General features: G+C 46.4%; 1 protein-coding gene across 1 annotated transcript in view; it reads right to left on the bottom strand.

The window, feature by feature from the left end:
- The window catches only part of LOC126538462 (DNA mismatch repair protein Msh6-like), a 463,753-nt gene that overhangs the window by 333,581 nt on the left and 112,216 nt on the right, over positions 1-17,956 (bottom strand). The window contains exon 8 of the mRNA XM_050185304.3: positions 11,863-11,950. Coding sequence (XP_050041261.2) covers positions 11,863-11,950 — 88 coding nt within the window. The remainder of the gene's footprint in view (positions 1-11,862; positions 11,951-17,956) is intronic.

Raw genomic sequence — 17,956 nt, 5'->3', positions numbered from 1 at the left:
CCTGGCTTCCTCGGCGCACTGGAAATAGACGGCAAGGTTGACATTTTCTTTGGCGACGTGTAGCATCATGGCTCCAAGAGTCTTCGTAGGGTTCCTTTCGTAAACCATCTTGAATGTGATATGTATTGTATCTTGCACTGCTGTGTTGTAAGCGAAGGTTACGTACGGCGGGACGGCATCCCAAGTCTTGTGTTTGACGTCAACATACATTGTTAGCATGTGGGCGAGAATCTTGTTCAGCCACTTTGTAAGGTCGTTTGTCTATGGATGGTAGGCAGTCGTCCTCTTGTGTCTTGTCAGGCTATATTGCTGAATGGCTTAGTTGAGCTCTACTGTAAACGTTATTCCTCTGTCGGTGATAAGGACTTCTGGGGCACCATGTCACAGCAGGATGCTCTCGACAAAGATTTTCGCCACTTCTGCTGCACTACCTTTCGACAGAGCTTTTGTTTCAGCAAAGCGAATGAAGTAGTTCGTCGTCGTGCAGTCCACTTGTTTCCAGATGTTGACGTCAGAAAGGGTCTCAACAAATCCATCCCAATCTGCTGAAACGGTCGGCAAGGAGGCTAAATCGACTGTAGTAATCCTTCTGGCCTCGGCGGTGTCTTGATCTCTGGCAGTGTCGACATATCTTCACGTAACGAGCAACGTCAGCGGACAGGGGCGGCCAGTAATATTTTTCTTGTATTCTTGCAAGCGCATGAAAAAACATGAGGTGCCCGACTGTCTGATCATCGTGCAGGGCGTGCAGGACTTCTGCAGGACTTCTGAGGTAGTTTGCATGGGCTGTGAGTTCTTCAACAGGACTTGATATCGCAAGAAGAACGAAGACAATCAGCGCTAAATATCCTTGGGACAAAGTAGGTTTTGCCTTCCAAGTACTCAGCAAGGCTTCTTAGCTCAGGGTCCCCTCGCTGCTGCTCAGCAAAGTCGTCTATGCTTATTGTTGGTAAAAAGGCAAAGTCGTTTTAGTCATCATTGGGCAAGGAGTCCAAGGGAGCACGAGACAGTCAGTCAACATCAGAGTGTTTTCGTCCGAGTTTGTAAATTACAGGTATTTCATTCTTCCAGTCTGAGGCTCCACTGTGCCAGACATCCTGAAGGGTCCTTTAAGGTCTCTAGCCAACACAAGGCGTGATGGTCACTTATGCTTTTGAATAGCCTGCCATGTAAGTAAGGGCAAAATTTTGCTTTAGCCCAAATGATGGCAAGGCATACATTTTCGGTCATAGAATGCCTTCCTCTTTTGACAGCGACCAGCTAGTGTAAGCTATCACTCGTTGAATCAGTCTTTCCTCTGCACTAGGATGGCGCCAAGGCCTAGATTACTGGCGTCAGCGTGGATTTCTGTATCGGCGTTCTCGTCAAAGTGCGCAACTACTGGTGGCGACCGCATGCATTGTTTAAGGGGGGACCCTGCGGTTCAAAATTTTGATTATTTTGATAAAACTTGCTCAGTTTATGTATTTCTATGTGCTAGCTTTAAATCAGGGTGTCTACCAAGTTGACATTTCCAAATTCCCAGAGTTTTCCAGGTTTTCCCTGAGTGTCCTTGCAAAATTCCCTGAGTGATGCAGAACTGTTTTATGTCAAGACGAGCTGACATATCGCCCGATGCGGTCACTCTCTAGTGAGCATATAAAAAATTTTTTAAAAAAGACGACTTAATCCAATTTGTATACTAAGAAGTAGTGTCCATGTTATTCAAGAAGAGAATAGAAGGGAGGGGTTAGTAAGATGCACAGGAAATAAAATGTCTTCGAAAAGATAGCAAATCGAGTTGGACATTCTCACATATGACTAGAAAAAGAGATGCATATAAAAGCAAATATTTTCAAACATGAGCTATTTCTAACAACTGATAGCAAGCTCAGTGGTATGAGGCCCGAACTTTGTTACAATTGAGATTTTCTCTCAACAGCTCGTAAGTCAACCTTAACTGTCCTGACATACTCTCAGCCCGTGCACGACGCCTCATTGTTGTGTTTCACTGCTTCAAAGAGTTTATTTTGGTTTGGATGAGGGACACTTGCATCTCAAGCTCCTTCAAAACGGCGGCAGCACGCTTCCTTTCCTGTTCATTCCTCAATGCGTAGGTCCTTTCTGTTCTTGTACTCCTTCCGTCACTCGTAAACCCCACGGACCATTTGAAGCATCTTCTTGGTCAGTTGCGCAGTCCACGTCCTAGTTTTCGAACTCCTTAGGGGCCGCGAAAACGTCCGAAAAATCGGCCAGTTGGAAAAAAATAAATGCATGTCATTTACTGCCCTTAAGGGCTCAAGCCGCCACAGGCACATTCGAAAACGCTCTGAAGGCCTGTCGGTACACGTATTAGGCATATCGGTGCTCATACTGTGACAGGAAATACGGGGTGCACGCGTATATAATTAAGGAATACATACTGTGTCCTGTGGTAATAGCCCCTTCCCAGGCTTGTTACGCTTCACTGCAATACTTTTGCGTATGCTTCGTCAACTAACACTCCCGTACAGAGGCGAAGCTGACTTTCGGGAACCGGCATTATACAACGCATCGCGCTTTCCAAGCTTCTAAGCAAATCGCGAGAACTGCAAAGGCGGAGTCCGTTCCATTGCTCACAGCACCGAATTCTTTCAATAAAAAACATGTCACCCAACGGCAAGAAGCTTCATAGCGAACGTCGAAGCAGCTAGGCGTAGCACTGCCGCTAGGCTGGCAGCGGATCTGCGTGCGAGAGCGCCGGTTTCAGGCGGCGAGGTAATCAAAATGGCAGCAGTGGTGGCTTTGATTAATGCAGTTTCGAACCTGCGGTCACGGCAAAAAGTCAGGAAAATCGAACGGCGAAGAGTTCTTGCGTCCGAAATTTCAGACGTTCTGATACATTGACTCTATGATGTATGTGGTAGTGCCGCGAAGCCATTCAAATTATCGGGAATCGGGAAAGTCGGTCGTTGATTGTACACTGGCAGCTCCTCCAACCACCGACAGGGCGTCAAAGACGATTCATTACGGTTCCTGTCTTGCTCGAGCCAGCATTACCGCGACTTTCGACCCTTTCAATAAAATTACAGCTAATTTTCCCTGATAGAGGCACAAATTCCATGAGTTTTCCCTGAGTTTTTCCAGACTACTCAATATCCCTGAGAATTCCCGGTTTTCCCGGTTGGTAGACACCCCGTAAATATACATCCAGTTTTCTTGCAGAGTAAATAACTTTCCAGAAATTGAAGAAATTAAACTTTACTGCATAATTTGCTTGGAGGTGAACTACCTACCAAACTATACATGGCATAATAAATACCGTCGCCGACTGATATTTCGGACTCCAAAAATTCGGACATGCTCGATTATTCGGTCTGCTTCGCGGCACCGCCATTCTTGCCATAGAACATAATGTATAACAACTGGTGAAAGTTCGGACACCTTGCAACCTCTCGTCTGATTTTTCAGACACTCCTTGAGCCAACTCGATCGAGAGCACCATGCACTGACTGACCGGTACATGGTTCGACTTGCTGAACAACATTTTGAACGGAGCTTCCTTGCTGGCCCACGAAGTGGAGCTACTGCAAATCCCTGCTCATCATCATCGTTCCTGCCTGGTTCGTGGCTACAGCCATTGCTACAGCAGTTCCGGTCTTAGCTTAGTAAGCCATGTCAAGACAATCCAGCAGCTGATTTGTTTGTTTCTTCATGCACGACGCTGCGAGTAGGCAACGTTTTTCGTTTGTGCGACTGGTGTCAGCCTGACGGCACAGTAATGTTTGCTTTGTGTGCTGTGTCGAGGTTGCGGTGATTTAAATGCGGCATACGGAAACATTGCGTCAGGTGTCTAATTGTGCAGACAGTGGCTGCGCAGACTGTGCTGGGGAATGTCAGCAAGCGGTTGCCAGGAGGCCTAGGATTTGTCGCCTTCCGATGTGCTCCCTACTGACGCCGAAAATGTTCTGCCGAGCATTGCGATTCCGGACACCGTCTCATTTCACAGTTTCACAGATGCTGACACTGCTGTACTGACACGTGCAGAACTCGACGACGGCGAGATCATTCATCAGGTTTCTGCTGCACCACCGGACGATGACTCTGAGTCGAAAGATGACGCACCATGTGCTACGCTGCCGTCGCATGCGTGTACAAGCAGAGACTGCTTTCAGCAGCCTATAGTGACCGTACAACCCTCTCCAAGATTCAGGCTTATCTGATTGCACGTAAACGCAACAGCGTGCAACGGCACGTTCACCATTTCTTCAAGCCTACTGCCGAGCCCTAATAAGTGCGCAGAAATAACGGATTTCATGTTTTTTTTTTTTTCTTAAACTACTTTTTCGGACACCTGTTTATTCGGACATTTCCGCAGTCCCCATGAGGCCCGAATAAACGGTTGGCGACTGTACTGACACAGGAAAATGATGTGGTACTAACAAAGAGTGCTTAAATAAGCAAGTATGGTGTACCAACGCAATTTTGTATCAAATGAGAACATTGCGAACTTCAGTGAGAGAAATCCTTCTACAGTCGAACCCACTTATAACGATACCGGTTTTAACAATATTGTTACGGAAGGATGAAAGAAGAGGGAAGAAGAAGATCGGAGACGCTGGCTGCTGCGTGTTGTTGGTGGTCAGCCATCTTAACTACTCTGACTCATCTTGTATATATATTGTAAATATAGCCTTTCTATACTCCCAAGACCCCCATAACATATTGGTGGAGGTGCTGGGTACCACGGCTGAAACCGGAGCTCCGCAGTTGACGTCTCATCACCATCCGCACCATGAATGACGGCGAGCACGCGGGATCAACGTCATTGCCTCCAATGTCATCGTCGCCACCTACGTTGCTGTCACCTTCCGATGTGGTTATGCAACCCAAGGATCCTGGAACTTTCTGCGGGACCGATGGCGCAAACATTGAAGAGTGGGTGGCTATGTACGAACGCATGATTGGAATGAATAGATGGGACCCTACGCCTATGCTAGCTAACCTGTTGTTCTACCTACGAGGCACAGCAAAGGTGTGCTACGAAAACCACGAAGAGGAGCTAACCAGTTGGGATCAATGCAAAAAGAAGTTGACAGAGTTGTTTGGCAAACCAGCCGGCCGTTAGATTGCCGGAAAGCAGGATCCTGCCTACCGTGCCCAATCCCCCACGGAGTCCTATGTCTCGTACATCCAGGACGTGCTGGCACTTGGTCGTAAAGCCGATCGCGACATGACAGAAGCTGAAAAGGTCAGGCACGTGCTTAAGGGCATCACTGATGATGCCTTTTATCTGCTCATGTGCAAAAGCCGCTCTATGGTTGATGCTATCATTAAAGAGCGCCGACAATTCAAGCAGGCCAAAAGCCGACACATCCTGCACCCATTCACCAGACGTACCAACACTACCGCAACGTTGACGTGTGAAGCTCAACCTGCACAGCACCATACGTCATCAGAGGACGTAGTGACAATTGTTCGCCGTGAACTGGATGCAATGGCGCACGCAGTTCTCTGTTTGCGTAGCCCTGATGCAACCACTTTTTCCGCTCCTCTCGTACAAGCTATCGTTCGCCAGGAACTTCAAAACATTGGTTTACATTCTGTCTGTGCTGTCGCCAATCCCAGAGCTAACAAACGCTCTTCTACTATTTTTGCTCCATCCCGACGCTTCTCTCCTCGTTACCGCAGCCCGACTGAGTGGAGAACTGCGGATGACCAGCGAATATGTTTCACCTGTCGCCACATTGGTCACGTCGCCCAATATTGTCACAACTCGCGGCCCTCAACACCTCGCACACCGACCAATCTGAGCTGTTTTGATGGAAACGCCTGCAATGTTTCGCCTACTGCCGAGTCTCACTGTGCCGACAACTCGGCTAGGAACACGTGGTACAGTCGCTCACCATTGCCGTGCAGACACAAGTCTCGTTCACCGCAAACACCTCACCCATCTTCCCGTTCGCCGCAGCCACGTCCCCTTTCGTCCCCTGTGGCTTTTGGCCGCACCCTTTCGGAAAACTAAGAAATGCAGCCCTCAGAGGTGGTGCTGCACTGCTTACTACTGCAGCAAATTCTCTGTGCCCGCAAGGAGAAGTGTGACAGACGTTGAAACAGGCGGCGTACCTGTCCAAGAACTGGTCAACACTGGAGCCCACGTGTCTGTGATGAGTGCTAGCCTACGTAGACGTTTAAAGAAGGTCCTCACCCCAGCAGCTGCCCAAGTGCCTTGTGTGGCCGACGGCGGTGTGCTGGTTGTTCATGGAAGGTGTACTGCACGTTTAAGTATAGCCAGCCGCCCTACTTCTGTTCTCTTTGCTGTGATCGACAACTGCCCTCACGACGTTATCCTTGGATGGGACTTTTTATCAACTCATTCTGCTCTCATCGACTGCGCAACCGGCGTTGTTCAAATAGAACTGCCTCAACTCGCCGATGCTCCGAGCACTGCCCCACCGCACTTGTGCTCACTTCATGATGTACGTCTCCAACGATCACCGCAACTGGGACGCTACGCTAGCCTGCGTCACATTCGCGTATAACTCGTCCTGACATGACACCGCAGGATATTCACCCTTTCATCTCTTGTATGGTCACGACCCCACATTGATTTGACAACATCTTCCCTTCTGTGCCATGTGTTGCAACTGAGTACGCTCGTGAAGTTATCGATCGCGCTCACATGGCATGTCAAGTCGCCCGATCTCGTTTATTAGCCTCGCAGCATACATAAAAAGAGCATTATGACCGGTGCCATCGAGATGTTAAGTTCACACCAGGTGCTTGGGTGCTACTTTGGTCACCATGTCGTCAGGTTGGCCTCTCCCAGAAGCTCCTCTCTCACTATACAGGGCCTTATAAAGTCGTATGTAAAGTTAACATCGCAAATTACGAGATTTCACCGCTACAGTTCGATGCATCCTCAAGTCAGATGCCTGTTGACGTGAACGTTTCGTGGCTGAAGCCATATTTCGCTCGAAATTCTTCGCCTACTATGCACTGAGACGGTGCTTCACCACCCAGCGGTCCTGTTACAGAAGGATGAATGAAGAGAGAGGAAGAAGATCGGAGACGCTGGCTACTGCGTGTTGTTGGTGGTCAGCCATCTTAACTACTCTGACTCATCCTGTATATATATTGTAAATATAGTCTTTCTATACTCATAACATCCCCGTAACATATATCGGTTATAACAATGAGAAGCTGCTGCACCGTCAACTTTTGTGTGCTCTGCATGGTAAAATAACTTGTTTACTACAATGCCCAGATGCTGCATCATCGGTTATAACGATGAAGTCTGGCTGCTCGGTGTCTAAGACAAAAGGTAGTGAAATGCAAAATTCTAGAAAAGAAAAAAAGAAAACGAGAAATTCGAGCAGCTGCACAATGGCCCGCTGCTCGAACGGCTGCCGAGTGCTCATTTTCCAGCCTTCTCCACGTGCCTCTCTCCCATCGCCCTTCCACCCCTCCAAACACGTATCTCTATGCCGCACCACCCTCCGAAACACGAATGGAGCGCGCCAACTGCACTTCTTGCACCTTGCTCGCTGGCTCCTCATTCAGCGCAGTTCTGCAAAACAGCGTAATCATCCGTATTCGTCTTTTGTGTCGAGATCGTTCCTGGCCATGTGGTTTCTCAGCCTACTCGCCACCAAAACAGAAGACGACTGAACCGCCTGCTAATCGGAAATGCACGATGTTGCCGGTGAAAAGAAAGTGCACAGCTATAGATTTGGAAACTAAGTACTAAGTGCTTCTAACCGATGAAGCGATCGTCGCAAACGTGCTTGCATCAGATAGCGACGAAGGCAACAGCAGCGATGGCGCAGTAGGGCAGGCTGCCTCAACGTTATCCTCACAGGAGGTCCGGCAGATGATTCAGTCCCTCCAGGGCTTCATTTTTGCGAGGAACCTTCCGCTGCACTACGTGGAGCACCTGGACACCTTGGAGAAGGATGTCGGCAAGGCTGGTGGACATAGGGTTTTCTCGTGCAATCGAGTGTGACGAAGAAGGGTAAAAAGAAAGACACCGACCACTGATAGAATACAAGAAAAGACGTTTCGGCTCCCTCGATGGGAGCCTTGTTCACAATGAAATCAAGGATGTGCAATACAATGTTTATATGGCTTTAAAATAAGAGGTAGGCAGCACGTGTAGACAAGGGGAGGGTTCTGTCATTCCGGTTCAGGGTGCTATCTGTCATTTGGATTAGGAGGGATTCCAAGTGGTGTCTTGAAGTCAAATTTCTTTCTTTTTCTAATATCTTGGCATTATCCCAACCAATCCTGTGGCCCAACTCACCTGCATGTTCTTCCAAGGCGTTTGATGCGACTTTTTTCTTTTTCACATCGTTGACATGCTGCTTCAACCGCTGTTCGAAATTGCCTGTCTCGCCGATATATACGCAGTCGCAATTTTCACAAGAAATCCCGTAGACGATGCCAGGAAACTGTCTTCGGAAGCGTGTCTTTCATGTTTACAAGCCGATGGCATAATTTTTGGGATGGCACTTGAGCTACCTGGATGTCATAGCCGTGTAGAACGTGGGCTAAGCCCTCGCTCACCCCGGGCACATACTGTATGGGGGCACGTATTCTTGGGAGCACACAGCCAGGCCTTGGGGGATGAGACAGATGGCATTCTACCGAGTTCACAAACGACCTTGGGTAGCCACATGCCAAGAGATTTTGGTGCACTTCTTGTAGGTCAGCAGCCCGGTGTTGTGCAGATACACTTGGTTCTGCTGACAAGAGATGCTTTTCGCTTATGATGCATTGCTTTGCAAATGGCGTTTGTCGAATCCTCGATGACATCGATAAGCAGCCTTTCTGTCATTGGAGAAGACTTTATGTCGAAGTCTGATTTGGGAACTATGGTCATCGAGGTAGGTGCTGCAGAATCTGAGAGGGCAAACACATTGCTGGTTTCCAGATTTTCCTTGATGTAAGCAATCGTCGTGCCCTTGTTGATGTGCTTGAACCTCCGTGCAGTCGAGCGATCCTCCTTCCTCCGTGCAGTCGAGCGATCCCTCTTGCGACGCAAATTTCACGGTCAAGCAGTAGACTTTGGTCGCCCTCAATGACGCCTTCTACATCCGCAGGTGTTTCGGTGCCAACGGAAATGACAATGCTGGAGCGGCCCGGGTTACTGAGTTGATTTTTGACCAGACTCAATGCATGGTGACTGAGACCTTTCCAGCGGTAGCGCTTTATCTTTGGATAGCATTATCAACTTCAGGTCAATGACTGCTCTTTGTTAGTTCAGGAAGTCCATGCCGAGAATTACGTCTCGTGAACACTGTTGAAGGATAATGAAGGTGACAGGGTAGGTGCGGTCACTAATGGTAATTTTGGCCGTGCAGATTCCAGTCGGTGTTATCGGGTGTCCTCCAGCTGTCCGGATTTGAGGGCCTTCCCATGCAGTGTCAGCTTTCTTCAACTGGGCAGCAAGAGGTCCACTCATCAAGGAGTAGTCAGCTCATGTGTCCACTAAGGTAGTGACTGCGTGGCCGTCGAAAGCATGTCGAGCTCGGTGATTCTTTGTCGTGTGTTACAGTTAGGTCTTGGAGTCGGATCACGGCTGCGTCACGTTGACCTGTGGCTGGGACGTGGCGTCGTCAGGTCGTCTTTCATCAGCGTATTCTTTGCTTCCACACTTCATCAGGACGGCGGTGTCTTGTAATATGTCGTCAAAACAGGATTTTCAACGAAAAGCAACTGCACCTCCATCGGTTGCTGCTTTTAGTTTTCTGGATATGGGCCCGCAGACCAGCCCTGGGCTAGACCAGGGTATGGTCGTCGTTGCGGTGACAGGTAGTGGCCTGATGACGGCAAACGGGACGGTCATCGAGAACTTCACTGAGTGGCAGCGAGGTAGTCGGCAATGTCACAACGGCACTCCCCGAGCTGTGGACGCGGCGCGTTGACGGCCAATCCTCAAAGTCCCAAGTCTCGGTATGGGCATCGGCGGTACACATCGCCAGCTTCTCCACAGTGGTAGCAGAGCAGGCGGTGGTCGGGGATGCGTCATATGTCTGTCACTGTGATTCGCTGGCCGACAAGTGGACGGGGTGGCAGCAGCAATGGTAGCGGTGTCTGGCGAAGGAATCGCAGCGTCACGGGGCCCTGGTTTGGACGCATAGGGAAAGTCTAGCGGCAGGCAACGACCGCATAGGTCATCGCTTCTGGCTGATGCTGCTGCGATTGGGGGACTCCAACTGCTGAATCTCCTCTCAAACGACGTTGCCAATGGATGCTACTTGAGGCTGCAACCTTGGAAACATCCTCTGAAGCCCCTTTTGCACGACCGCTCTGATGGTCTCACGCAGATCGTCGATGCCCACTGGTTGAACTTCGGCGCAGTTTGTTGGGAGCGTGCGTCGGTTGAACTGCCTGTTCCCAATTTCGGGCTCTTTCTCGATGGCTGTAGCCTCAGAAGCAAATTCAGCAACTGTCTTGGGCGGGTTGCACATCAATCCGACAAAGAGCTCTTGCTCGACACCCCTTATCAAGAAGCGAAATTTTTTCTCTTCCGGCATATCGGGATTGGCATGTCTAAACAGGCAAGTCATCTCCTCCGTGAAGATTGTGATGCTCTCATTCGGGAAGGTGCACTCAGGCTTCTAGCAGAGCTTCGGCCTTTTCTTTGCGCACGACACTGGTAAAGGTCTGCAAGAAGTCATTGTAGAACAGGTCCCATGATGTCAGGGTCGATTCTCAGTTTTCAAACTACATTCTGGCGGCGTCTTCTAAGGCGATGTATACATGCCACAGCTTATCGTAAAAGTTCCAGCTGTTTCTGGATCCAGGTTTCTGGATCTTCAGTCAAGATGGAAGGTTGGTGGGCCCTGAGGTTGTTGCAGCAGAATGGGTGACGCTGGGGCAGCCATTGTGGTTGTTGACTTGGGCTTGATCCTTCTGGTCTTTTCAGGAAGATGTCCGTATTCCAGTAGCAGTCCTTGCTGTTTACGGCTAGCTCGCTGGTCCTTGGTGACATTGGTGTTGTCCTCGCATTTTGGGCTTGGATCGCGGCTTTGCGGGGGCACTTGGTACAGGAACACACTAGCACCTACACCAGATGTCACGTAGTAGCGACGGTGATAAAGGCAGCAAAACTGTGATTGATGAAACTAGCGTTTTATTGGGCGAACCTGTGTCCTCAAAAGCAGGCTACACTCAAAGAATCATAGTGGCAAACACATTCGGCGGTCAGCGAAAATTTGATCAATGGATCAAGCAAGTCTGCTTTCATACATCAGCCATCAAAGGTTTCAGAGTAATCGCTGGTGCCCGCGTGTCTGGAAAGTTCTACACAACTCGCATCACGCATTAAAAGATAATTATTTATGGGGTTTTACGTGCCAAAACCACTTTCTGATTATGAGGCACGCCGTAGTGGAGGACTCCGAAAATTTCGACCACCCGGGGTTCTTTAACGTGCACCTAAATCTAAGTACACGGATGTTTTCGCATTTCACCCCCATCGAAATGCGGCCGCCGTGGCCGGGATTCGATCCCACGACCTCGTGCTCAGCAGCCGAACACCATAACCACTGAGCAACCACAGCGGGTTCACATCACACATACATGAAATCAGATTACATTAGGTTCGGTGACAGCAGATGGAACCATCGATAACATTAAAGAAACTTCCATTGCATGCAGGCGCGTCCTGCACTGTGCGATAACACTTGTTAGGCAGCGAAACGTCGCCGCCCGATAAAGATAAACAAGTACATACCAATATACTTTCAAAGGCCAAAATATATTTTAGCTGAAAATTTTATCTATATAGGATAAAAATTGAACAGAAATTTTAGAATATGTGACCGCCCTTAAGGACAGCCCGCTCTCAGCAATGACACCCACTGAAGCACCACAGCTCTTGAACAAAATGCTCCCTACCGGTGTCAGTTTGTCCTTGACAGCTTCTGGGACATACAGCGTGTGCGGATTGAACTCCGGGTGGGTAGCCAAGCGGCCAGCAGCATCCCTGCGAGCCAAGGGCAGTCCAAGCATGCATCAAATAAAGCCTGATATGCAACTGTGGTCCCCCCCCCCCCCAAGGCTAAATCCGCCCAGAAAAAAAAAAAGAATTGCAGCTACATTTCTATCAACGATTACATTATAATTAGTTGCAGATTTCAATAGTAGATTTCAAACAAAATGAAGAACAAAATAAAATAAAGTATTGAATATCGAATTGAATTATCAAATATCAGAAAATTTACCCCAAAATTTTATCCTTACAGATTTTGTGCAATTGAATTATATTGATTTGAATTGAAGTTTTAGGTGACAAAATCACGATTTGATTAGGAGGCATGCCATAACTGGGGACTCCGGGTTAATTATGACCACCAGGGGATCTTTAACGTGCCCCCCAATGCATGGAACACAGGCATTTGTGAATTTCGCCCCTATCGAAATGCGACCGCCGAGGCCGGGATTTGAACAAATCAAATCAAAATTTTGTTTCATCTCTGAACAAAGAGAGAAAGGGGTGGCGGGAAACAGCTGCATTACCGCAGCTCCAGCTTGACTAAGCCTGGCCCCCTATGGTACAATTCGACAGTGCGCAGCACTAATGTAGGTACATAACAACATAAGTCTAGGCACTTTACAGGAAATGTGAAGAAAAAAAGAAATTTTTCTAAGCATAGGTTGTAGATTTCAACTAAAATGGGCGCAATTATGTCTATAACGAATTTGACTAGCCTAGCTTGCACATCATTTACATCACGTGACTTGGAATTTTTTAGGCTATAAAACACATTTTTAACTTCATTCTCACTTGTGGGAAAAAACACCATACTACCAGAAAATTGTGCTGTTTTATGAATCGTGGGTATGCTTGTTCTGTTGCAACTGGTAGGCTCTCCAACAGCTATGAAAAGATCATTCAAAACATTTTAAATATCTGCTGCGCGGAAAACGCGGTTGTTCACCAGCATGCTGTTAACATTAGAAACATTGGTCTGTTTTATAAGACTATTTAGTCGCTTCCAGAACAGAGCAGAGTTGCTCACCACACTGTTAAAATAGGCTTGGCAATACTCTTCTTTTGCGGTGTTTAGTGTAGCATTGAGCTTATTTCTAAACACCTTGAAAGCCTTAAGATTGTCAATGTCTTTAGTTTTCACAAATTCCCAGTACATGCGGTTTTTCAAATTTACCTGCTTGTAAAGGGAAGTGTTTATCCAAGGTTTTCGAGAGTTTTTAAATTTTCTGATTACGATATCTGGAAAATGCTTTTTATATATATTATAAAATCCACAATGAACGCTTCGTACATGCTATCTGCGTCGGTACACGATAGAACGTGACTCCAATCATGAATCTGAACTTCCATTCGAAAGGCATGAAGGGAATGATCTGTAATATCCTGCGTATGCACAGGACTGCTACGTTCACACTTTCCTTCATTTCCATAAGAAACAAAAGCAAAGACACGAAAATGGTTGCTAATAATGCACATAAGTGTTCCAAGTGACAATTTCACAGTCTGCATTTGTGATAAACAGATCAAATAGACTCAATGTTCTATCAGTGATGTGGGTTGGTTCATTTATAACATTTTTAAATCCACTAGATGCGAGAATTGACTGAAAATCACTACTAATGCTGGAAACAGATAGCAAATCTACGTTCAGGTCAATGCTGAGAAATAGTACATATTTGTTTTGGGACACAAATTCTAACATTTCCTAAAAAAAAAAACAAGAAAAACCTGACACCAAGCATTAGAAGGCCGATAGACCACTGATATAATCCTGGGGCCATTTTCTACAGTTAATATTTCAAAATTATCATTTCAGACAGAGAATTCCACCAGAATTTGCGCGTCGTGAGAGCACCTAACCAACAGCAACACGGCACCACCCTGTCGTTGCGGACGGTTAAGCACAAAGGTTTCACAACCAGTATGCGTAAATGGAATGTTTTGTCGTGATTACCAAGTTTCCGAGACCATTATGGCGTCAAAGTGAACACAAGTAGAATCGATGAGCAAATCTATATCATCATGCTTTTTTTCCAATGATCACGCATTAAGATGAAGGAAGGCTGGGGAGTTCTTGTTTTGCAGTGTTTTTAGGTTTTTCGGCGCAACAGCCATCTTGGCACAACAGTGAAAGGCGTGTCTCGAATAAACATTGCGTGCCACGGAAGTCGTGAGGCCTTCGCTGCTGCAAACACAGTAGGCCTTCGCTACTGCAATGAGAATTGTAGCTAGAAAAAGGATTTGCTGATTCATTCAATAAATAAAAGCATGATGATGTAGTAAGCATTTCTTTATTGATTTCTTGGTACCCTCGATCACTCAACATTCAGTTAAGTCGGACATTATATTTTAGTTCCGTGAAATCCAAATTAATGAGGTTTTACTGTACTAATAGTTTTGCATTTGTGCTCTCTCGCCTGAGACAAGGTGTGCCGTGCCACTGAAAGTGACATCTTGTTTCTCCAGAGCAAACTGCTCGCAAAAAGGGTCTATTCAACAGTCATTGGGTTCATAAAAAATATATATATACGTAGCTTATCCGAGTCCTTCATATGCTAGAACAAGATGTAATCAGTGCGGGCATACTAATTTGGTGTTCCCTTTAATAAGAGTAGACCATACTGTACATCTTGGTTCTTATTTACCTAAGATACTGATAGCCTGCCACATTCTTGTTTTGCAGTGCTAATAGACTTCCGAGAGTGTGCAGCAGTGTGTTTACAAAATTAATGTGTTTACAAATACAAAATTACCCACTGCAGTGGCTTAAAGGTTATGGCGTTGCGCTGCTAAGCAAAAGGTTGCGGGATCGGCAGTGGTCCGACATGGTCACGCGTATTGACTTTCCTGCTTTTTGCAGCTTGACTACACGGTGGCTGCAGGCTGCATCGAAAGCGTGTTTTCAGCTCTGGACAAGACTGCACTGCCAAGGGGCGGATCCTAATCTACCAAGAAAGAAATTATAGCAGACTCCTATCAGCCTGGACCTGCTACTGAGCATGCGCAGACATCACCCCCACCAGGATCAATTATAAAAGGACCCTCCTACTGCTGGAGATGCTTAGTTCAGCAGTGGTGCGACACGGTCACGCGTATTGACTTTCCTCCTTTTTGTAAGTAAGCAGTTTTGTGTACGTTTTTCACACCTATTTCCTTTCGCACTACTGCCGAATGCAGCTGTTGTACTGGTCGTTGCTTATTTTTATGTGAGTGTGTGTTACCAGTTTTCAGGTGTGTTACCAGCTTCCCTTTTAAGAAATGCCGCCCCCGAAGAGAAAGCGCGAGGATACAGATGACCTCGACAGTTCACAACAAGAGTTGATTAATTTCAGAAAGGAAGTTCTTGCTGAATTCAAAGCGCTTAAGAAAAGTGTTCAGTATTGTAGCAATACCTGTGATACAGTGGCTGAATGTCAGAGGGAAGTCAAAGAACTGATGAAAGAAATTAACTCAAGACTAGCAACCTTACTCTTCAGGGGGAAAACCACAGGCTAACCGACTGAATTGAAGACCTTGAACGCTAACCTAGAACAAACATAATTGAAATTAAGGGCGTCCCTGCAGACTATGAGCCATTTGAAGCCGTCGTGAAGTTGGCCGAGTTTATCGGTGACCCTGTGACCGAAAGTGATATTGATGTTTGTCATAAAGTACCAACCGCAAAGGGAAATGAAAAAAACATTGTTGTGCGATTTGTGAGGCGAGAAAAGCATAATACAGTCCTTACGAAAGCAAGAATGTCCCCTTCTGATAATTCTGACAAGAAAGGGGATATTGCGTCACTTGATGAGTTAGTTGAAGCTGGAAATCTGACGCTGGTAGAGCAAAGGCTAAACAGTACTCCGGCAGAGCACCGGGCTTATGTGGAGGAAAGGAGCAATGACCGCCTCAGAATTTTTTACTCGCAACAAATGTGAGGACTGCCACTCTCTTCTTTTGCAAAACTCCAGTGTTAGTAGCAGAGTCAAAATTCGCGAAATTTGTGACAGGGGAGGATTGCTGTATCCCTCCAAGTTGTTTTTTGAAGCACCTGTCTTGTGTATTGTGACCTGTCCACGCCTGTCTTGTGTGCTCCTTCTTTGTCCCTTGTTTTTGTGCGGTTACATGATGCATTCCAAGCACTAAAATAACTTGAGGGAATATATTTACAACCTTTTTCAGCAAAGAGGAGCTTTGCAGTGACAGCATAGTTGATGTCATGATTCTAGTGAAAACTTTATATTTGGTGATGCCATAGGCTGCAAATTACATGCTGATAATTTCACAGGAGCAGTTGTGCATTTTTATGTTCTAACAAGGCTGCACTTTAAGTTAAAGCTCTTAATCAGTGAAGAGAAGCACAAAAAAAATAATAAATTGAACTTTAAAGTTAGCTACACTGTTCTTAGCAGGCTGGTACAACATATGTATGCTGACCCTTCTTCTTCTTTATCTGAATGCACAACTTTTTCTGGTGCATTCGAAAAGTTAATTTTGTTAATATAATTAGGAAATGAATTAAGGAATTCATTTGCGCAAATTCATTCCGCTGTAGGTCTCCACTGCTTGGGATGGAATGTACTCGCACTGTTTTTCTGTGTTTTGGCACACTGTGTGTAGTTTTGCAGAGATCCCTTTTACTTGGCGCCTTTCCTACCTGTTTTATTCCTTTCATCGAAATGCAGGATGTCGGTGTGTCTCATACTCGCACATGAGCCTGACGTTCGGAAGCACTTCATGATGTAAATAAAAAGATTCACAAATCAACTGTGAAAATGTAGTTGTGGGGGGTTCGCCAAACAGAATGAAAGAACGAGGGACAAATGTTTATCACGAAAGAAGGTAAATGCCAAACAGAGAAGCTCTTTGGCTTTGGGCTATGTACGTACAGATTGTTTTGCCTTCTCTTCTACAACAGCGGCTGATGAACTAAGTGCTTCATGTTGGGTGGCGGATGCCGCAGCCGCTCGTTTATGAATGCGAACCACAAAAGAAAATGTGTGCACCTGGAATCCGAGTTGGTTTAAATCAATTCGATGTCCTTTACTACAGCGTTATTTCCAGCCAAGTTTTCTGTCCGGATAATTTCTGTTTACGTGGGAGTGTGGCTCAAAACAAATTTAACGGCTTCACACCACTACTTCAGTGTCTACAAAACCTTTGCTGTCAGGTTAATAAATCCTTCTAATGGGCATTGAGATGCGCTAGGAGTGCACATATAATTCATCTCTTATATGAAGTGAGTTTCGGGGATGCATCTTAACATCCGCCGAGCATTTGCACGTCTATTTGACTGCGACAGAAAATGATTATCAAAATATCAACATGCAGCACTGGCGCTGCACCGTCCGTTCCATACAGCCCATGTTCCTACAGCGCCATCTCGTGCTATCTACATGAAGCACCTCAGTGGCGAGCGCTTCCTGAACACACTGCCCTATTCTAGTACATTGTAGCACCAGTCAGAGTTGGTGTATCATTGCTCTCGATCGAGTTGGCTCAAGGAGTGTCTGAAAAATCAGACGAGCGGTTGCAAGGTGTCTGAACTTTCGGCAGTTGTTATACATTATGGTCTATGGGGAGAATGGTGGTGCCGCGAAGCAGACTGAATAATCGAGCATGTCCAAATTTTTGGAGTCCGAAAAATCCGTCGGCGACTGCATTGGAATTACACTATATATCAAATTACACTAATTCCTTTTCCTTTTCTTTTTTTTTTTTTTTTTTCTTTTTGCAAGTTCGGTATATGTGGGTTTCAGCGTAGCGATAACACTTGTTGGCCACAAGCTATTACAAAGTGTAGAACATCTGCATTCCAAAAAAGGTTTGCAGCAAGAACAAATGTACCGCAACTGAGCACACCCACGAGAAATTAGGTAGGAAATAAACAATCGCATGGTGAATGCACCCAGGAACATTGCTGAGTCACAAACATGACAAGCCGCTGCTTCAACGTGATTGACAAATGAAGAACGAAGAGTAAAAGACAGTGATCCTGATTTAACTCAGAAGAAGAAA

The sequence above is a fragment of the Dermacentor andersoni genome, chromosome 4, assembly GCF_023375885.2.
Source record: "Dermacentor andersoni chromosome 4, qqDerAnde1_hic_scaffold, whole genome shotgun sequence".
NCBI classification, from domain to species: domain Eukaryota; kingdom Metazoa; phylum Arthropoda; class Arachnida; order Ixodida; family Ixodidae; genus Dermacentor; species Dermacentor andersoni.
Note: the sequence above shows the minus strand (reverse complement) of the source record. Positions and strands in the feature narration are given on the sequence as shown.